We start from the raw sequence: 22,092 nt of genomic DNA on the forward strand, positions 1-22,092 counted from the left end.
GGGGGTGCTGGACTGGAAGGTGGAAAGTGTGCCTCCCAGACGCTTCCCCAAGTTAACACAGACGCTTCTTCTGGCCTCGGGGGAGCCTTTCTGGGATCAGGCCTGCACTTGACTTTCTCCGGGTGTTTTCCAGCATCCCAGACCAGGCACTCGTCGGACTCAGGGACGGGGCTTGCTTTCTAGCAGAGCAGACGTTGTTTAGATGTGTTCTGTGCGCAGTCTTTCTCTCTGTTCCTCCATCAAGTCTTCCTTCCTCTCACTGCATCTCCCGTCTCCACCCACTCGGTTATCAGCATCCGTTGAGAGACCTCCCTCTGCTCGTGCCTCCCCTCCAGCAAATCATTGAATACCTCTTCACTCCATGTCCCCTTATTAAAGAACGGCTTCCAGGTCTGAATCTCCACCTTTTATCCCTCCCTCGAGCCCTGGATTGGGCTGCCTGTGGACATTCCACTGAGATGAATCATGTGTACCTCAAACTCATCAGGTCCCAAGCTACTCATCCTTCCCTGGCAAAGGACACCCATCTCCATGCCCTCCTTATGAAAAACAGCAGCAGCAGCCACCACGGTGTCCAGACTTCAAACACCTTATGCATCTTCGATGCTTCTTTGTTCCCCAGCACCTGGTGTATTAGTGGCTTTTCTCACTGCCGGGACAAGGCTTGACAACAAGCAATTCACAGAGGAAGACTTGTCTCAGCTCACAGTTCAGAGGACACAGTCTGTGTGACGAGGAAGGCAGGTTAGCAGGGGCTGCTTCCTCACATTTCTCTGGGTCACCAGTCGTGGGGATATTCACGCTCACTTTATTCTCTCCCCTCCCCCCACGTTTATTCAACCCATGACCCCATCTCATGGCATGATGTCACCACCATTGAAGACAGGTCTTTACCTCTTGGCTACTGTTTTTCCGGAAACATCATTCAGAGCTGAGGTGCACTGGTGCCCCTGGGCATTTGTCAGCCCAAGCCTGTGGGTTATCAAGGTGAACCAGCTTGTCTGTTCCCTTGAGAATGCTGTCTTCTAGACACACCTCCATCCCTTCTCCACTTCCAAGGCAGTTGCTCAAGTTCCTGCGTAGTCCCCTCCTGCTCACTCATCCCTCCTGCTGCCTGCTCAGAACACCAACTGTACCATTTGTTTGTTTCCCTAACACTGGCAGGATTCTTAGCTTGGAGCCCCGACACACTGCTGTCTTCTGCCCTATTCTCCACCAAGCATATTTTGGTTAACTGGATAGCTTGGGTACTCTCAACCCATGCTCCTCTTGCCTGGCTAAATCCTGTTCAGACTTCAGATCTAAAAGCAGCCGCTACCAGACTGTCTGGGCCAGGAGCCTACTCCAGACTCTTAAGGCCCCAGCTACCTCTCTCCAAGGCATCTTCTTTGCTAGGCCCATGTTCTTCCAGTATTGGGAGCTCATCCCTAGGGCTAGTAGAATCAGGTGAGGGGAGGGTGATTAGTAGATGCTAAGGTGAACACTCACCTCCCTACCAGGTGACCATTGGCATATTTTGAGCTCATCCGGGGCCGTTCTTAGCTGATCTGTCTCTTTGCAGGATCTACCTGGCATTCACAGATCTTTACAGAAACCAGGTGAGGGGTTCCTGAATGTCAAGGTGTGAGCCCCACCCTACCCCACTTTTCTACCTTCTGTCAACAGGAAGATTTGCTCCTGGTCTACAGTGTAACAGGAGGGCTGCTGCACCTGGACTGCAGAGGCCAGTCTGACAGGCCTAAGCTGGTGGGAGTCAGCACGGACCCTCTGGCTTCCTGCAGTCTGGCAGGGAGGTATCTTTGGGCTCCAAGCGTGAACACCTTAAGAAAGTGAAACTTGAGGACGCTCTCCTTTGGACCCGCACTTTGTGCGAAGTGGGAGGGTGTGTGTGAGCTGGGCGGTGCAGGAGGGCGCGGGTGCTTAGTAGTGGCTTGGTCTGGGAGGCGCCGGCTGCCCTTCCCCTCCCTCAGCTGCTCCCTCCCTCGGGCTACTAAACCCAGCGCGCTGCCTGGCCGCTCTCACTTCGCCAGCGCCGCCCGCCCGCCGCGACTGCTTTCATCGTGAGTCCGCGCGTGCTCCAGCTCCATGGCACTCCTCGTGCGGCTGCTGACCCTCGCTCTGGCACTGTCTCTGGGCCCCGCCGGAACCCTGGCGGGCCCCTCCAAGTCACCCTACCAGCTGGTGCTGCAGCATAGCCGGCTCCGGGGCCGCCAGCACGGGTAAGTCCCAGCCGCTCTGTAGTGGGAGGTGCAAGCACAGGACAGGTCGCTAAGCTGCCAGTGTGCTCATCTGGGGACATCATACCTGGCCAGGAGTGTGGGGGACAAAGCCCGAGGGGAAATCAGCGATTGCATAGAGAGACCAAACCTGCGTGGAGGGAGGGGCTGTGGATGGATGAGATGCAGGGACACAATTGAACGCTTTGTAGCTAGAGGGTTGGGGGCACTGGCCAGTGACCACAGAGTCAGATGAAAGTGCATGAAACATTCTAGGGGACTTTCTGGCTCCTTTCTTGACTCTAGGTAGAAGGGGGCGTTGGCAGCTTTCAACGCAGAATCACCATCATCCTGAGACGGTACCCACCATAGAGGAGAAACCTAGGCAGGTCACTGTCCAGTGATTTCAGGGGTGAGACGTACTTGGTGGCAGGACCCTAGGTGCCCACTGCTTCTGTGCACTTGGTATTGCTCTGCATTCAAATACTCAGTACCTGACAGTGCTTCTGTCCACAGCTGTGGAGTGAGAGGCTTTGCCACCCTTTGTACATGCTAGACAGATTGGGAAACTGAGTCTTGAAAGGGTACCAGCCTGCCCTGCAAGTATACCATGGAGTCAAGACTGGTATCTGTCTTAAAGCAACCGCCAGTTTTGTTGGTGCTTCGGGTATTTCTCTGAGACACTGTAGATGTGTAGGCTTTCTGAGACACACTCTGCCCAAGGCTCTGCCCTGATGAAGAGCCTGGCATGGTGTTTCCACACACAACCAGGACATGCCTGCTTCAAACACAGCCCGGCTTGGCTTCACATCCAGTCTACCTGGGTGCATCCGTATCATTTCTCCTAGAGGAAACTACATAAAAAAACAAGTGGAGTGATGACTTCCGGGGAGGCCCAGGTGCCCGTGGTCAGGCATTCACACCCCAGGCTATGCCCAACTCTCCAAGAGACTATGCAGATCTATACTCAGCTCTAAAGAAAAAAACAAACCACGTGGCTAGTGACGGTTGTCTCTGTAGACCCAGACAAAGCTGCAGTCCCCAGCAATTGGGTATGCTCTGAACTTGGGTAAAGTATGGTAATTTTAGAGAGCAGTCACCTTTCTTCTGCATGTGGCTTTCAGGTCTCTTACGGCCTCCCAGGTGCTCAGCGCTTAGGGGAAAACAAGCTGTGGGGTGCAGGACTGGCTACAGGCAGAACAGAGCCAACCGAGGCCATTCCTCAACCTCACGCCTTCCTGGAAGGAGGCAGGCAGTGGAAACGGTCCCGGGGTCATTTTAGCTTAGACTTCGCGTATGAAGGGTTGAGAAGGCAGATGGGAAAATGCAGATTTGAAACCTCCAAGCCGAGCATGGACAACCAGAGCGTCTCTCATCCCTGCCCGGTTCACCTTTGGTCCCCACTACCTTTTTTGCATGTTGAATTCAGTTCTGTCCCTACTTCCTCTTAACCACTAAGATTGTCACAGGTCACCCTGCAGTGTTGTAACCCAGAACCACAATGCCACAGCCACAGGGATAGGTCTCTAAAGATATCCTGTAAGATCCATCTCCCAGGCCAGCCTCCTTCCATTCAGAGTCTAGGACACTGATTGTCCGGAAAACTGGCTCTTTAAGAAACTTCAGATGTGGACTAGTGAGGTGGGTCAGCTAAGGCCCTGGATGCCAAGCCTGATGACCCACATGGAATAAATGAACCAACCTCTCAAAAGCTGTGGGACGCTCACTGTGGCAAGTGCTTCCAACCAATCACGAAATGAGCAAGTGATTTCCATTCACTTCTTTGAGGTATCCCCTGTGCTTCTTGCCCTGAGTTGGAAAACGTGTATAAGTCATCTGTGATAGGCTGATTGATCAAGAGATGTCGTGTGCTGAGCAGGGGGATGCATGCATACCTTTCATCCCAACTACTCCTGAGGCGAGGGCAAGGGGTGGCCAATTCAAGAAGACCCCGTCGCAAAATAAATACAAGAAAGACCACAGCAGCACCCTTCAAGGGAAATCTGGATTCCCTGGGCACACATGCCATGGCAAATGGTTACAGACATTGTTACATAGTTCCATTTACTCTGACCTAACTGTCCCTGAAAAACCACGGGACTGCCTGGCCTTGCGCACATGGGTGTGGCACCTTGTGCAGATGGATAACCTTGTTCCAGTTCCAGCCCTTTATTCAAAGTGAGAGCTGGAGAAAGGAGAAATTTGGGGAAGTGCAGGGTGTCCCCTGAGGGAGGGATCGGACACTGTCCCTAGCCCCAGGGCAGCAGTGGACAGTCATCCATCACCCTGCTGCCTTCACCTCCTCATGCCCCTGGCCCCAGCCACTGCAAAGTTCCTATTTTACAGAGGGTGAAACTGATGCTTAGGATGCAAACACAGAAAGCTGGTAGCTGGGGTAGGGGCTACTGGGTGGTCTGTTGGCTCCCAGTTGTGTCTGTGTAACAATGGGAGGGGGGAGGAGCACCAACGCAAAGCAAGTGAAAGCCGGCCACGCTTTTGCACAGCATCAAGAGAAACTGGATGGAACTTTCAGAAGTACTTGGTTTTCAGATGCAAGTCTGAAAAGACAGCAGAGTTGCCGGTCTTGGGGCAGAAGCCCAGGAATGGCCTGCCCATTTTGAGTACATTTCAGCATAGATTTCCTGTGGACACAGCTTACCTCCAGCCCCAGCTTCTGCTCCTGTCACAGGGGCAGGAGCAGTGGAAACTACACAGGCGAGGAATGCTGGAGCCAAATCCACAGAGACTCGCTGAAGAGCCTCCGGCCGCCCATGACGAGCTGCAGGGAATTTGTCCACAGTAATTACTTCCTGCTTGGTTGGACAGGAGAACTTCTGGGATCCTACAGCAGTGAGGATGATTGGGGGCTGGGGTGTGGCCCGAGAGAGCTCTGGGGGGGGGTTATTCAAGGACCTTGGGTGAAACCCGTGGATTGCTGGCTGCAGAGCCTCTAAGCACCCAGTGAGATCTAGATAAGGTCAGCTGATTAGTGTTGACCCGTTGTCTTCTGTCAAGATGCTTTCCTGATAGCTCACCTTCTCTGCTCACTGTTGTCTATTAAACAACAACAGAAAACAGACGCATGCTTCGAATGGAAAGGAAACGGGGAAAGATAAAGGGTCAGAAGGAACAACCACCCACCCAGCTGTGGACACTGCCCAAATGATGAGAGGGTAGCCAGACATCCCCCCAAACACCAGGCTTCTTATAGGGTTCTATGGACCACAGTTAGTTTGCTAGCTAGCTAGCTAGTCCAGATTAACTTTAACTCACTGTGTAGCCCAGGTAAGACTTGAACTCAGCGCAATCCTCCTGCCTCTGCATTGCATCTGTTAATGTGTCGTCGAGAATTGCTGTTGAAGAAACCACCCACATTTGAATGCACCCGAAGCTGCGTGAACATGGACTCTGAGTCCGTTTTCTTTACTTTTCTGACTTATGACTCAGTCTGAAGCCTATTGCTGTCTGCTCAGGAAGAGCCCCACCTTTGTCACCACACAGCATGGCAGCTCCCTGTCCCCAGGAGCTCCAAAGAAGTCCCCACCATCACCTGGCCTGAGCACCATTCTGAGCTCAGTAGAAAAAAAAAATTCGAATAGCATTCTCCAACTCCAGAAAAGCCTTCTCAGCAGAAACCCAGGGTGTTTGCTTCTGCTTTTCCAGACTTATTGAACATATTTTTAAACTAAATTGTTATCAACCGTTTCTAAGGAGCCTATTTCTGCCTGACTCTATCCGGACCAAGAACTCTTATCTTTATGGTTCTTGAGGGTAGCTGGAGAGAGGGAACATGGAGACATATCAGTCATAGGGTCTTTTTGGTACCCAGCACAAAGTAAGGCCTGCACCCCAGGTTAGAATAAGGAAGGAAGCGTCCTGGGGGAAGTGGGAAACAGCTCTGAGCAATGGGCCATGAGGAGTTAAGTAGAAGGGCACTCCCTGTCAGTCCTGACAGCAGCTGGCCATGCACCCTAGTTTACAGGGTGGATACTCCCAGTGTGTTGTCCCAGGAGGCAGGCAGCTGGTCTAGACACGCAGAGCATGTCTGCGGAGCTGGCTGAGAAGGGCTGGCAGTCCTCCCCTCCTGACAACAGGACCTCTGGCACACACTGGGATGCCTAATCCTCTCAGGGCGGGTACAGATAGAGGAGCTGGCAGGTCTCAGCAACACCCCTTAGGTTTTGCTCATTTTCTTAGCCTGTAACCTGGACCAAAACTTTTAAGGTCTCTTCACTTACAGTTAATACTCGCCCATGCCAGAGAAGCGTGTGAGACAAGACTAGAAGAATTTATCTGAGGAAGAGATTTTATGGGGAGGGTGTACAAAGACCCTGCCAAAGTTTACCCCAAACCACCAAAATGGCCGTCTCTCCCCTCTCAAGACCTCGGTGTGGGCTGATGCTGGTCGTCACACTAACACTGTCGCTTTTGTCTCCAGTCCCAATGTATGCGCTGTGCAGAAGGTCATCGGCACTAACAAGAAGTACTTCACCAACTGCAAGCAGTGGTACCAGAGAAAGATCTGCGGCAAGTCGACGTGAGTATCTGTGGCCACCAAAGACCTCCATCCACCGAGGAAGGCACACTGTGTGCGTGTGTGTGTGTGTGTGCATGTGTGCATGTGTGTGTGTGTATGTATGTGTGTGAGCCAGCTGCCAAGGGGCCATACTGTGTGTAAGAGAGAGAGCCAGTTGCTAAGGAGGTCACACTGTGTGTGTGTGCCAGTTGCCAAGAAAGTCACACTGTGTGTTTGTGTGTCTCTGTGTGTTTGTGTGTGTATGTGTGCATGTGTGTGTGTGTGAATTAGCTGCAATTGCCCTGAGCTAGCCAGCTCCAGAAAAGGCCAGACTGACTAAGGAGATGAGAAGACATATGGACAGACATGTCAGGGAATGGCGGGGGGCATGGCATTTTGAGAAGCTGTTTGACTTTGTTTTAGATTTTTAGGGCTGCTGACAAGACTTGGTAACGCTGATCAGGACAGTTTGGGGTGGCAGGAAGCATGCTGTATTGAGTGTTGCATGTGTGCACGACATGTGTGCATGTGTGTTACTCTCACTAAATGATACAAGTGTTCAGAGGAGCATTCTGGGAATGAAAGGCTGTTGGTGAACTTATCCCAAAGGTCACCCTTGCTCAGCAAGCGCCAAAGTAAACACTTCAGAAAGTCTGGGTGCCTAGGAATTTGCACACCAGGAAGCGCATAACAAAGTAGATGCAGGCTCAGACTCCAGCTCAGACTCTGGCTCTGCCACTTACTGGAGATGGTTCATCGTTCTGTATCCTCAGTTGCCTTGTGTGCAAAATGGGCATAGCAGGAGGCCCTGCTATCCTAATAGAGGGTGAATTGAGCAATATTCATAAGAGGAATATGGTGTCTGTGGGTTGTAACTACAACCCAGAATATCACATGTAGACCAGACATACAAAGGAAGGGCACACCCACAGAGCCTGGTGGTCACAGTAGGCCTTGGGGGTGCCTCTCTTTGTGGAGGGGGGTGCCCTCTGCCCTCACTGCCTGGCTCCCTCACTGGTGGAAGCAGTTGAATTCGAGTTCTAACCGAACTCTGGGAATCTTTATCTGCTTTAGCACTGACAGTCAACAGATGTCAGCGCTGCAAAAGGGAAGCTGTGTCAGGCAAAACCCCTGAGCCACCTGGGGCTGGGAGGTGGCCTTCCTCTTTTCTGCAAAATGAGAAGATTTCCCTGAACTTATCTCAGTGTGAGAGATTTTTTTAAGTTGTGTTCTTCAGGCTTTCAAGTAACCATCTCCCACTGAGCGGAGGGAACCACTCTTCCCTGAACACACCCATGAAAATGAACACACAGTGGGTGGCTCGGATTGTCAGGTAGTTCTTGACCCTGGTCTCAGAGAGCAGAACAGGAGTGAGACCTGCGGCTGTCTGGGAGTCTCCGCACAGTCATGGCTATAGCTCCTACCTGATGGACCGCCCAGCCTCTAAAGTTGTGTGAGCTTGGAACACCTCCCAGGTTCAGTGAACAGATAGATACTCAGCAGAAAATTTTGCTGTTTAGGACAAAAAAGAGAGAGAGAGAGAGAGAGAGATTATGCAGATTCTACATAGAACATTCTTGCTGGACACGGAGTTTTCAAAAACAACACCTCCCAGTTCTGATGGATATACTCATAGGTATACATCATCTACTCAAACGTGAATTGCTTAATTAAACACGAAGTCAGGTCAGGCCCCATGTAATTGTTTCTTGGAAGATGCCCAATGGGCTGGGGCCAAGCAGCAGAGCTTCATGTCAGAGCCTCAGGTTTTACAGAGCTTCCATGAGTAAGCTGACCTCGGGGTGGCATTTGTTGTCCTGTTTCAGATGGGCCTATGTCATAGCATTTGACTGAGGGACTCAATGGTGACTTGATGGCATTCTTGAGCATTCCCAGACACAGGACGTTGACAGTGCACTGTGTTGACTTATTGACTCCTCCATCTGCCTCTCTTCTGTGTGCCAGGCTGAGGCACAAGCCGCAGGGGTGTATGCTGACAGATAGTAGCAGATTAATTCCTCTCCTCTGACCGACCTGAGTTTGGTTTTTAAGAGCACAGTGAGGAAACAGGACAGCCCTCCCATCCCACTGAGCACCCGCGTGTGTGTTTGGGGGGGGGAGTGAGGGGCACCACCAGCTCCAGGAAGAGGAAGGTGTATGAGGTTTCGGGTGGAGGAATGTTTGTAGTAGGGTCAGTCAAGGTTAAGGCCATCCAGACTTTGACCGAGCTCACAAAGTTAAGAGGAAAAGATACTCATATCCAACTCCTGAAGGCTGAATATAGTGACTGCTCTGGGAAGCCAAAAAAAAAAAAAAAAAAAAAAAAAAGGAAGCAAGCAGAAGAAAACACAAGTCGATAAAACAATTTATGATCCCCGATGGAACACCCTGTGTGGCCTTGGCCTCGGGAAGGAGGAACTGACTTGGAAGAGACCCAGGGGGCAAAGAGGGGAAAGAGATGGAGTTCATCTCTCTTGTCCTTAAGGACTAAAGCTTCATAGGACAGCGGTGTGCGGGGGGGGGGGGGGGGGGGGGGGGGGTGTCTCCAAGGGAGCCACCTTCTAACCACAGTTAAGTGCTAGGTAGGGGGCGTGCTGGAATTAATGTTATCCTGGGAGACTGGGTCCCTAGAGGTGCCTTGTTGGCTGCAGGCTGGGGCTAGCATGTGGTGGCTGGAGCAGAGGACTGTCTTGACAAGCCAGCATGGGCTCTGGAATTTTCTCAGGGAGATGTCAGGGGAGCTGTATCGGAAGTATGCACCGGGATGAGAGCAAGTGGGTCCTCAAGGGACCTGAGGCCAGAGGGAAATTTTGATTCTGAAAATAGGTGATGAACACCAAACATGGAGGTAAAGATCATGTCATGTGAGATCACCAGAGAGATGGGACAAACCTATGCCACACTCAGCATAGTCCTTAGCAGTGAGGCCACTGGGTCTTCCAACAGTAGCTCTCTGTGTTCCCAGGGAGAGAAGAATCTAGGACTCTGGTGCTGTGCGCCCAAGCACCAAACTGTGTCTTGATGATTTACTGTAGGACATGGTTGGCAGACGACCCCTGCTGGGTGGCTTGCAGGACACTGTTGGCAGAGGAACCCTGTTGGGTGGGTTGAATGAATTCTATGATGACTTAGAAAGTCACTTCAGTTTTTACTTCAGGGCTGTAGAGCACCCCAGCAACACAATAGCTAGTCAGACAAAGAGACTTGTGAATGACAAGAGACAGCAGCTCACTCTGTGATTTTAGGCCCTGGTTTGGTAGGGAACCGTAAAGTTTTATGTATGACCTAAGAGAGAAACTTGAGGCTGCTTCTCTGCAGGCCTCTTAGGGGAGGATCGGGGGAAGTGGAGATCTGTTCATCATCCATGTTGAAGCTGACATTACTGAGATGTCACAGCCATGGCTGGAGCTACAGCATCCTGAAGGTAGTCAGAGGGCCAGTGTGGAAGCTAGCACAGTGTGATAGCAGTCCATCCCAACCTCTTTACATTGTTCCCCTGGCAACATGATTCACAGGTGAGAGGCCATTTTCTTGATCCAAGATGAACTGACCCGAAACTCCTGTTTCTCCAGCAGCTGGCATTGCTTTGCCCTTCAGTTACATAGCAGGAGTTCCTGAGCGCTGTTGTGTTTTATAGAAAAGAAAAGAAAAAAGAGGAAGGAATATATTTGGTGTAGGCGTGGTATGGTGTGGGGAAGGGGGTGCCTCTGCGAGCCCATGCTGAGCTATCCCTTCCCCCTGAGGGACCAGCTGCATGACAGGTATAGTATAGAATAGAGTTTATTTAGGGCATGGGGAGGGGGGTTAAGGAGGTAGTAGAAACAGGAAAAGGCAGAGAGAGAGAGAGAGAGAGAATGAAAGTAGAGGGCTGGCTGTCCATAAACATGTGGAGAGAGGAGGGAGGGGAATGGGGAGAGAAGGGGCAGAGAGAGAAGGGAGTAAGGAGGGGGCAAGCCGCCCCTTTTATAGTGAGTCAGGCATACCTGGCTGTTGCCAGGTAACTGTGGAGCGGAGCTTAGAAGAAATGCTGGGGCATGCTGGTACTGCCCCATCAGCTTGAAGGCCTACCTCTCATTCTAGCACAAAGATGGAAGCCACCCGTTTCCTCCTTCCCATGTATCCCACTTGGTCCCAGTAGAAGGTGGTCAGAGTTGTCTGCACTGTTCTCAGACAACACCTGAGCGTATGACCCGTCCCCCTCCATAACCTGCGCTAAGATTACTGAGCATACACCAAATTTCAGGCAGCGCTTTCTAAAATTCTAGCTCTAGACCATTCTGTAAACTAGGAGCCTGCTTAGCTCGTGGGGAACTTGGTTCTGTGGAGAATATTCATGAGCTCATGATGTATGGTGTAATGATCCCCTAAAAGTCCCCATATCCTAGTCTGAAACCCTTATATCACAGAAGTGGCTAAGGTGTCAACCTGAGGTGAGTCTGATAGCATCCTAAGGGTCCTTGTAAAAGGGGGTATAGTAGAGTTAGAATCAGAGAGAAAGGGGTGTGCTTCTCAAATCCGAAGCTGTGATGAAGCCACCACAGGCTGAAGAATCTGGCAGCCGCCAGAAGCTGAAGGGTGGGGAGGGGATTATCCTTACAGCTTCCAAACGGAACACAGCTTTGATAGCAAGCCCATGAGGCCGATTTCTGACTCAAACCTTCAGAATTGTAACACAATAAATTTGTAATATTTTAAGCCACCGAGTTTGAGGCAATCTGTCACAGCAAGCCATCGGAAACTAGTAGCTGCGTTTATAGCTGTCGTGAGGGGATTGGATCAGGGGTCTCATGTTAGAATTTTGCTTTTGATGAAGTTATGTTTGTTAGATTAGATGATAATTGAACTTCATTTGTTTTAGAAGTTCCAAACTGAGTACTGAATGTATCCATCCCACATTGAAGTACTTCCTGTTTGTTTACCAGTTCAGTCCCCATAGTCATCCTCTGACAAAGCAGTGCGGGTTTTTTTTTTATTTAAGCTATTTGCAGATGGTAATATTGAGGCTCTAGAAGGCTGCACATCCTACTGAGAGTCAGCCACTGAGAAATGGAGAGGTCTGCCCACTCTGTGCTTTCCCCCAGGAGAAATGCCTGGCAGTTAGGGCCAACAATGCCACTGGTACCCAAGGGAGCAAGCCACAGTCTGGGTGGACTGTCCCAGGTCTCTCCTTTCAGCCCAGATCTGTAGCCAGGGTCCTAGAAACAAATCTTGGAATCAGAGACACCCTTGGGGGCCAGAGTCACCATCACCTCCTGGTGGCTTACTCCAAGTCTGGTGGTCATTGCAAAGACAGTGTGATGCTAAGCACCTGAAACCCTCGTCAGATAATGGTCATGGGATCTGGGGGACATGGCCAGCATGCAGGAGCCACCAAAATACACTCCTATCCCTAGGGAAAACACCATAAACCCATGTTCTGAAGTTACCTCATGCCACATAGTTGGTTAGGAAAAGCCCTGATTTTCTACTGAAGATTTCAAAAATCAGCTTAGCCTCTGTCCAAGGAAAGGCATGCAGAAAATGAGCCACTCGAGGCTGGGGCATGCCAATGTCTATGTGCTGTGAGTATGTGATTTGCCTCAGGCAGCGTAACACAATGAGAGTCCCCTATCTCAGGAGACTAAGCTCAGTCCCCACTCCTTACTGTGCCTCCTCCCAGAGTCTCATTAGCCTCCTGCCTCAGCCAGAACAGCAGCCAGACCTGGGCTGTGCAATTGGGAGAGTTAACGTTTTAAGTTTATATTAACTTAGTGGAAAATAAATTTGAGAAGTCTGTGAAATTTTTCCCCATCCAATCCGGGTGAAAACATCCAATCGATGTTGGGAAGAGCATCCCAGCACCCCCACACTTTGACCTTATGTTAACATTATCTTTTTACATCCTTTCTGTAAATCAGGCACCTTCCCTCATTTCAGGGAACAAGGTAATTAGTAATTCATTCCTTTGGAGTGTGTGCTTTATTCCGGCCTGGGGTTTTTACATCCTGCACTGTGTGTGGCCAAGCCAAAGCCGGGAGCCTTTAATCAGAATCTAGCTGATGAGACAAGCTGCAGAAATCAGGAGGCTGGTCCTCTCTGTGAAGGGGCATTTGATAATTTCAGGCATGCAAGGAGAGGTACCTTTAGATTCTATTCTTCTCTGCTGGGTCCTAACGAGGTGGTACCAGACTTACGTTCTGTGCTTTCAAAGCCTGTATGTTCTCCAGAAAGCCTGTGTAGAATGGAGCATGGCATAAGAAGGGTAGGAGAGCCCACTGTGAAGACCAGTAACTTAAAAAGTCCTCATCAACACTGTCCCTGGAAGCTGCTTTTTCTGTCTGCAATCTTCAACTGTCCTCTGTTACCTTGGGCTGGAGCAGGCTGGTTCTAAGAAGGTTACACTGTCTAGCTAGGAGCTCTGTCAACCACAGAGCCATCTCAGCTGATGCCTTCAAATGGAAGGTGTGGCCTATAGCTATACTCCTAGAGAGATACCTAAGAGAGGTCTCCAGAGCAAGAGGATTCGAAAAGGCTTTCCAGCAAAGAGCTATGCTTGGTCACTCAGCAAAAATACTCTGGCTGGGGAAGGTTTACTGCCCTGGAGACTGAAGTCTGCAGTGAGGGTGGTATAGAAGCCATCCATGCATGACAGAGGGTACTGTCAAGCCCCTGTGAGGGCCAGGCACAGGGAGCCCACTGGAAACTCATTGCCTTGAGCATACAGGAGACAACACCAAATCTGTCTGCTTCCTCCAGATGTGTGAATGGTCAAGGGCAGTGATCAAAGAACTGTCTTTGATGAGACTGGGAGAAAGTCCTAGGGATGCCCCACCTACCTAGGCTCTCACGGACTCCTTGGCCCATCAGACCCCAACAGCTGTCTGTCTGACTCCATGCTAAGTTGCTCTGTCTTTCTGAGCCTTTTCTGATTGGATCTGTTTCTCATCATTCTCCCAGCTTTCCAGTTCTCCACATGCCCGGCTCTGTCCTCCTATGCATACATACACATGCACACACATACACACATGTATACATACATGATGTACACATACACACACGTGTACATACATGTACACATACACACACATGTACACACTTACACATACATTGTAGGGAGTTTTCTTTCATCTTCACTGAAATCCCAGTGAGGCTACCTAAGCTGCTCCATTGTCCTTTAGTTTGGGGGGAAATGGACCTCAGAAACTAATATTTAGGGGAGCAAAGTCTTTGGGAAGTGTAGCTGGGAACTCCAAGCCATGGAAACACTAAGCAGCCATGTATGCAAAGAAGCCCAGGAAGAACCTGGTGGGCAGGACAGTTTTTCCAAATGTGTCTGTAACACCATGGAACTCCACTCCGGCACTTTGGGAAAGGAGGAAATTGGTGTGAAGTTTTTACCTCATTCCACCTCCCCAGCTCCAGCCGTAGACCCTGCTAATGTTTCTTTTACATTTGTTTACTTATTTACTTATTTATTGTGTGTGCAGGTGCTCATGCAAGTGCGTGCATGCATGTGTGTGTACACACACACACACATGTGCTTGTTTATACATGTGCAAGTATTCATGCAGAGATCAGAGGGCAGCCCATGGGCATCTGTTCTCTCCTCCATATAAGCCGTGAGGATTGAACTCAGGTCGTCAGGCTTGACAGCATGTGCCTGTTGAGCCATCTTGCCAACCAGGCTTGGTATTTATCAGAGAAAGCCTGGAATCCTGTGTATGTGTATGTATGTGTGTGTGTGTGTGTGTGTGTGTGTGTGTGTGTGTGTGTATGTATGGAGCGGCAGTGAGGGTTGGTCCGGGTGCTCTAGGCTAGGCTTGAGGCTTGGGGAGCTCCCTAGGCTTAGCTGAGGTGGCAGTTGGCAGTCTCTGCTTTCCTTCGAGCATGTTTCTTTGCCCTTTGGTGTCCTTCAGTTGACTGGAAGGCTGAAGGAGAATCATAGACCAGCTGGTTTAGTCATGTTTTACTCTGTGGGCCAGAAAACGCAGACCACAAAGAGAAGTAGGTTCCCCGGGGTACCCCTGTAGACACCGAGGGATCCCAAGGTGACTCTCCTCAGATGGACTGCACCTCCTAATCACTCTGCCTGGGCAGGTTCCTCAGCAGCAGAGATGACATGATGACACAGTAAGGTCATCTTACTGCCTGGTGGGTTGGTGAGTGTCAGCCCTGACCAACACAGCCTGTTTAGTTCTTTAAGTTCTGGGGTTTGAGATAAGAAGGGGCAGACGGGAGGAGGTACCCTGCAGATGAGGAAGCCAGGTGAAGAAAGCAGAGCACAGAAGACTGTAAAGCCTGTTGTTCCTCCATCTTGGGTGGTGGGGGGCATGTCTAGCCATGTGACCCCTGTACTTCCCTGGCGGTCTGAGAACCTGAGGCATCAGCATCCCCTAGGTACCAGACAGACGAACCAAGCTTCATCTACTCTTAACTAAGTTTTTCCTGAACCAATTCCAAAAGAATTCACAAGCCCCAGACATGTTCCTGTACAGCCCCCAGCCTCCTCAGCACCCCTACCCCAGGGCCACATTTCTTCCCCGGCTGCCTGCCTCTTTTCTGATGATGTCATCCCAGCAAGAGCAAGACTGCAAATCTCATGTATGAGAAAGGGGGAGACTGGGTTGTTTGCATCTGGCTCCAGGCCTTGGGGGAGGGGGGAGGGTGGGAGGACTGTGCACACCTGTGGGCAGCCTTCAGCGCAGGCTCACGGACCCTTTTGCTGTAATGTTATTTGAAACTCCTGACTCTGAGGCTTCTACTGTGTACCAGGCTGACTGAAGCTTGTATTGTGATGTCCACGCAGTGTCCCTTGATGGGCTCCTTGGAGGAAGGAGGGCAGACAACCTTTAGTTTTCTCAACAAAGGATTTTAAAGGGTCCTGCACATCTTGTGTTTACCCAAATTCAGAGGCTCTTACAGATGGGTGGCATTGGCTGTCCCCTGGAGGGACCATGGAAAGGTTGAAGATGAGGGAGGATGGGGGGGGAATACTTTGTAAATAACCACTAAGATAATTTAAGTTTGAAATAATAAACGTGTTTTCAGTAAGTTTTTAATGTGAATAAATAGCAAAACAGGTATCTCCATCAAGAGGTAATCAGTTCTCATTTGAAATCCGATTTGTAAAAACTGAGAGAACACAATGATTGCCCATACTCTGACTTTCGGGTTCTTAAATCAAAGACTGAACCAGCAGGAGAGAGACAGAGAGAGCCTCTGCCCTGCTTGCGAGCATTTTACATAGGGGGTTGTGGAGACCCAGAGAAGGGGTGTAGTCACAGGGGTGAGTTAAGCTCAGAGCTGGAAGCCACACAGGACTCTCTAGTTTCCCATCCCCACCCCCGTTCCTTTCCTGCAACACCATCCACTGGGTTTCCTGTGCATGGTTATTGGAGATGGGCTCTGGGGAGTTAGTATCTGACTGTGCTATTGAGGGTGCTGCCTCCACCTGGTTTCCCAGTCGGTTGGCTAGTGGTGGTGGCAACCATCAAGAAACCTTCTACAAGGCTGGGAAGTGAGAAGCTGCTGACCACTGATCAGTACAGTCATGACGGAGCACATGCTTCCTGGGGAAGGATGCTATGCCTGATGCCCGCCTTCTGTCTGCCTGGTGGCCTTTCTGCCGGGAGAGCATTGGAAAGGAAGAGTGGAGTGCTGTCTGACATCTCCTTGTCTCTCTTTACAGAGTCATCAGCTATGAGTGCTGTCCTGGATATGAAAAGGTCCCAGGAGAGAAAGGCTGCCCAGCAGGTGAGTGAGCCCAGTGCTACCTGTGGGTGAGATAGAAGAGCAAGAGGAGGAGGAGGAGCAGGAGGAGCAGGAGGAGCAGGAGGAGGAGGAACAGGAGGAGGAAGAAGAGGAAGAGGAGGAGGAAGAAGAAGAAAAAGAAGAAGGAGAAGGAGAAGAAGAAGAAGAAAGAGGGAGGAGGAAGAGAAGAAAAGGGATAGAGTCACAGCCTGGTGGGGAGCATGAGGTTGAGTTATCCTTCCCATGTGCTCACTGGAGCCATGAGGTAGCAGAGGATGGAAGATGGAGGAGTCCCTCTCCTATGTTACTCATGACCCTCATTTAACAGTAGAGAAAAGCCCATGCCAGTCTGCCTGGCCTCTTCCCAGTAGCTGTAGGCTCTGGCCTTGTCATCACTTCTGCTGGTGATTCTCAGAGCACTCAACAAGTCTAGCCTATTAGCCTGTCAAGTTGCCCTTAGCCCTGCTGGGGCTCAGACAGGAGAACGTGGTCACTGGCCTCTGGAGTACAGCCCAAAGAGAGCAGCAGGCTAGATGGGCTTACCCACAGGCAACTAAGAACCCACAAATGGCCACACTGGTCCAAAGACAGCATGATACCTGTGAATTTTACCAGCACCTCAGGGCTGCACACTGTTAAGCAGGCTTTATGTTTTGTTTTAGCTTTGAAAGTCAAGGTAGTTTTAGGATTCAGATAGGAACAGAAATTTAAATGACAAAGCAATTTGATTTAGTGTTGAGATTATGACAACATGGTTACCATTGCCAGGGCAATGGTGTTGCAGACCCAAGCAGAAGGACAGGTGACTAAAGTGGGATAGGACATTGGCCTCGAATGGGGACTTAACTCTGAGGTGACAGTTTCGGGTTACTTAAATACAAACGTTAGTCTGTGTATGGTGGCCCATGTCTGTTATCCCAGCTCTCAGGGAGCTGAGTCAGGAGGATCACCAGGAGCTGAAGGCAGCCTGGGGCTACATAGGGAGTCTGTCTTTGAAAGCCCTTAAGGTTACCATCTAAGAGGTTAGATCCTGGAAAATACACAAAGATCTAGAAGACTCCCAGCTCTTTGGGTCTAGCAAAGCTGTTAGGAAATCTTTACAAGGGTTTGTAATCTCCCACCTGTCTCCACCCACTTTATCTAAATGTACAGAAGCAAATCGATCTCCTCTGCTGCTTAAAGCAATTAGATATTTAGAGATTACCCATCAGGCTGCTCCACAAGGGGAGGCGTTTGACTCCTGCTGTTTTAAGTGTGAGTTTTAAGCAAATCCATCAACAGATGTCTGGGTTTCCACCCGCTTCCCCCACCTTTCTCAGCAGTTGTGCCCACTGTCATTCCTGACAAAGAATTGAAGGCAGGCGTGTGTCTGGGATGGATTCACGCCTGTCCCTCTGTCCTCTGCCTCCACAGCTCTTCCACTCTCAAATCTGTACGAGACCATGGGCGTCGTGGGATCGACCACTACTCAACTGTACACAGACCGCACCGAAAAGCTGAGGCCTGAGATGGAGGGACCCGGCAGCTTCACCATCTTCGCCCCTAGCAACGAGGCCTGGGCTGCCTTGCCTGCGGTGAGAGGAGCCTTCTGCCCCTGGGATTGCTGGGAACAACTGAGGCCTGGGCACACAGTGCAATTCTGTAGTGACCTTCTGCTGTGTTGGACATTCTTTCCCATAACGTGCCCCCCTCCCCAGGGAAAGCGAAAGCAGGCCTCCCTAGGCCTCAACCTCCCACAGATGCTAACTAAAGGAAGACTCCTTCATAGAAAAGGGATGAGGGACCTGGGTCCATTTGGGGCAGGGACTTCTCCCTTGAGCACAGGGCTGCTGCCTCTTACCTGCCATGTCCTTTCTTTCTAGGAAGTGCTGGACTCCCTGGTGAGCAACGTCAACATTGAACTGCTCAATGCGCTCCGCTACCACATGGTGGACAGACGGGTCCTGACCGATGAGCTCAAGCATGGCATGTCTCTCACCTCTATGTACCAGAATTCCAACATCCAGATCCATCACTATCCCAACGGGGTAGGGGCATCCCCAGTTACCCAGCACGGTCCTCCAGCTACAGCAAGCCCAACTCTGGCCCATCTGGGGTATTGCTTTCTAGGGTTCTGTCCTGTGATTTGATGAAGTATAGGCCAGCCCTTGCCTCCTGTTCTGTACAGACATTCTGCTCCTAGCTGTGTACCCTCTGTCCCCCCTCCTGGAAACCTCTTGTCTTACCCGCTCAACCTTGCTTCTCCTCTGGCAGATTGTCACTGTTAACTGTGCCCGGCTGCTGAAGGCCGACCACCATGCGACCAATGGCGTGGTACATCTCATTGATAAGGTCATTTCCACCGTTACCAACAACATCCAGCAGATCATTGAGATCGAGGACACCTTTGAGACACTTCGGGTAAGGGACTGTTTTTGAATAGAGGCTCAGGCTGGGGATACATGGCCTCCCGGAAGGTGCCTGCCAGGGTGTCTTCAGCAGAAGGACATGAGGATGTCCCAAGTGTGGTTATCTGGAGAAGACTCTAAAGAGCACCAGGCTGGAAGACCCTGAGAAATGCCCGTTATAAAGTTTTCCTTGGCTTTTCTGGATAATCCAGCAGTCTCCAATCAGAGACAGTCTGATGAGCCTTGGGGCTAAACTGTGAAGTCCAGTAGTGTGAGGGCCTCCTTTCTGATGTTCCTTCCCACAAAGAACACTATAACAATGGCTTGTCAGCCAGCACGGTGCTTCTAAGATCGCAGGTCCTTATACCCATGTTTCCTTGGGACATAGACCTAGCAGAGAAGCTGTCTGTGTAGACTTGGGAGTGTAGGCTCTGACTCTGTAGCTGGATGCTGACTGTCCTCAGACCAAAGGCGTATGTCCAACGACTGGAAAGTCAAGTGGTTCCTGTTGGCACTGGCTACACAGGAGGAAGTGGGCACAGGCTGCCCTGTCAGGGTTTTGTCTGATTCCTAACCACAAAGTACACAAGTGGGAGTGAACAGCCCCACCCTGGAGATCTCCAACACAGAGACAAACACTCGGGCATGGGCACAGAGGGGCCTTGGCATTTGGGGAGTGCTCTTAGCTGGCTCAGCCCCCCCCCCCAGGGAGTCTGGCTTTTGAGGTGCTTTTCCCTGCCTTTCTCTGGGTCTGGAAGGGAATGTTACCCCAAAGCTGACAGCACAGACTTTCATTTTCAGCACAAAGTCCTATTGAGGAACTTCCCCTTACAGTTGAAATTGATAGGAGAAAATTTTCCTCTTCTTGATTCTGCTTTGGCACTTCCTAATACCCATTTTTTTCCCTCCCGACTCGCTTCTTAAACCCTGTCACTCCCAAAGTCTAGGTGCCAGAAGTCAGAATGAACAAAGTGGCTACCATTCTTTCTGGGGAGACAGATGAGAGTTGAGCAAGGCAGGACAGCAAGATGAGCTTGGGGGAGTGAGCAAAAGAATGGCGGCCAGTGTAGTGCAAGAGGATGGCCAGCGTAGCCAAGGAGGGATGACCAGGGAACACTTCTTTGGAAAAGATGCTTTGAGTTGAGAGGCCTGAAAGAAGAGCCCGCATTGCTCCACCCCCCTGCAGAAGCTCTGCTTACTGCAGGAAGCAGGCCTTCTAACCAGGAGGAGCCTCTCTATCGGGGAGCAATGAAAAGCACCTTGGGCTGTTAGGGTATTGTTCTAGAGGCTGTGTAGCCTTGAGGCACGTGACGTCTACACTGTATAATCATTCATAAGGGTTCTCTGCTAACCGTGGGATTACAGCTGGCAGACATGACAGTCAGGGTGACTTTCATCTGGGGACCTGTGCCAAGAGGAGTGGCATTTCGGTCAAGGTTTGAAGGAACAGGAGTCCAAGAAGAAAAGAAAGAGGAAGAGAGGCAGGAGGAGCTACAAGGATAGAGGTCCAGAGTCAGGGAGGAGTGAAATCATCCACACTTGAAAGACGGCCAGCTCTGCTAGAGCACAGGCCAGGGCCCGTGGAGTCCATGGTGAGACAGACCTTCAGCCAGGCTTCTATCTCACCTGAGATTCCTCTAAGTGTCTCGAGTCCCCAGGGGAGGCATAGCCAGGATGTGGGCATCTCGCCAGGTGAGCCTAGGAAGGTTTATCCTCAATTCTCTACACAGGCCGCCGTGGCTGCCTCAGGACTCAATACCGTGCTGGAGGGTGATGGCCAGTTCACACTCTTGGCTCCAACCAATGAGGCCTTTGAGAAGATTCCTGCTGAGACCTTGAACCGGATCCTGGGTGACCCGGAGGCCTTGAGAGGTAAGCACCCTCAGCTCCTTACTGTCTTCTCGGAGCAGCCCACGTGAGCACTGGCCTACGCTAATGCCACAATGTCCACTACGACCCTGGTTTGTGTTACACCCAATGGCCATCTCTCTGTAGAAGCCAAGCAGAGCCAGTATTAGGAGTTCCCAGCTGACCCTGGTCAAATTAAGGAAACAAGACTGGAGTGGCCAAAACGGTCAGATGGATGTAGGATGCTTAAAGAGCTTAGATGAATCAGTGGGTGGCTGGTGATGGCGTCCTTCAAGAGAAATCTTTCTGGTGACCTTTTATATCTTCCTATGTCTGGCCAGAGGCCTCATGGCTAACCAAAAAAATAGGAATCAATGGTCAGTTGATTTCCATTGCTGGTTCCGTCTTTCACCTCAGCTCCTAAGTTAAGCCTGGAAGGTAGATTAGGAGGGGGGCCCATCTTTCTTTCACCTCACCCTCTTTAATTCTAGGACTTCTGAAGGATTGCTAGTACCAGCTGCCTAATGAACCCCTAGACCCTGTAGAGTGCACCCCACTTACATTCTTCCTCTAGGTGTGACTAGGTGTGACTTCATTTAAACCTACATTGGCAGTGCGCCATGTAAGATGCCTGATGGGTTACAGAGACCTTTCCCAGACATGGGAAGAAAGAGACACTTCAGAAAGCACAGACGGCATATTTGCCTAGACAAGAAAGGTCCTTCAAAAATGCCTGTTCCAGGCTGGGAGCCGGGGCCCAGTGTGTCTTGAGGAAGTTAGAGCCTGGTGGGCAGCAGGCTTCAAACAGGCAGTTGAGATGATCCAGTGGGGTCAGTGATGAGGTGGGCAGGGTTGGGGTTCGTAGCCTCAAGGGCTAGGAAGCTTCCTGGAAGAGGTGTGGGCTGCATCCCAGCACATGTGCCGGAGATAACCAGATTAGGAAGAGAAAAGTTTTCTTTTGGCTCACGGTCTCAGACATGTTATTTCATGATCACCTTAGACGTGGTATCTCTTGGCCCCATGGCTTTCAAACCTGTGGCTTGGGGGGAATTGGACACTAAATGACGTGAAGGCCTCACACCGGTTCTACCTTTTAACACTGTCACCACCTCCCAATAGCCCCACCTTGGGGCCAAGCCTTTAACATACAACATCCAAACTACAACATGCATTAAAAGACCTTTTGTACAGGGCCCATTTTTTATATTCATTGATATCAGAACTCATTACGAGAAGGCCGTTTGATTATCTGCTTCTTCTAAGCAGTGACCAGTTTGCTCACAGCAGGAGAGCACCTTCTGCTGCTATAGCGACCGTCCGTCCTGAAGGAAGCCTGTTGGGGTCTATACCAACAGTGCCCTGTTTTGTCTCTAGGTGGTCGGCAGACAGACAGGAA

General features: G+C 50.6%; 1 protein-coding gene across 2 annotated transcripts in view; it reads left to right on the forward strand.

The window, feature by feature from the left end:
• The first annotated feature begins 2,017 nt into the window (after positions 1–2,017).
• Tgfbi (transforming growth factor beta induced) overlaps positions 2,018–22,092 on the forward strand; it is a 30,398-nt gene continuing 10,323 nt past the window's right edge. The window contains exons 1-7 of one of the 2 annotated variants that reach the window (XM_028772142.1): positions 2,018–2,219; positions 6,655–6,753; positions 16,400–16,464; positions 17,875–18,035; positions 18,324–18,488; positions 18,715–18,861; positions 20,579–20,720. In XM_028772142.1, coding sequence (XP_028627975.1) covers positions 2,086–2,219; positions 6,655–6,753; positions 16,400–16,464; positions 17,875–18,035; positions 18,324–18,488; positions 18,715–18,861; positions 20,579–20,720 — 913 coding nt within the window. In that variant the 5' untranslated portion in view covers positions 2,018–2,085. Of the gene's footprint in view, positions 2,220–6,282; positions 6,375–6,654; positions 6,754–16,399; positions 16,465–17,874; positions 18,036–18,323; positions 18,489–18,714; positions 18,862–20,578; positions 20,721–22,092 lie in introns of those variants that run through there. The other variant, XM_028772143.1, reaches the window with a different exon arrangement.

Source organism: Grammomys surdaster, unplaced genomic scaffold, assembly GCF_004785775.1.
Source record: "Grammomys surdaster isolate TR1022 unplaced genomic scaffold, NIH_TR_1.0 211, whole genome shotgun sequence".
Classification (NCBI taxonomy): Eukaryota; Metazoa; Chordata; class Mammalia; order Rodentia; family Muridae; genus Grammomys; species Grammomys surdaster.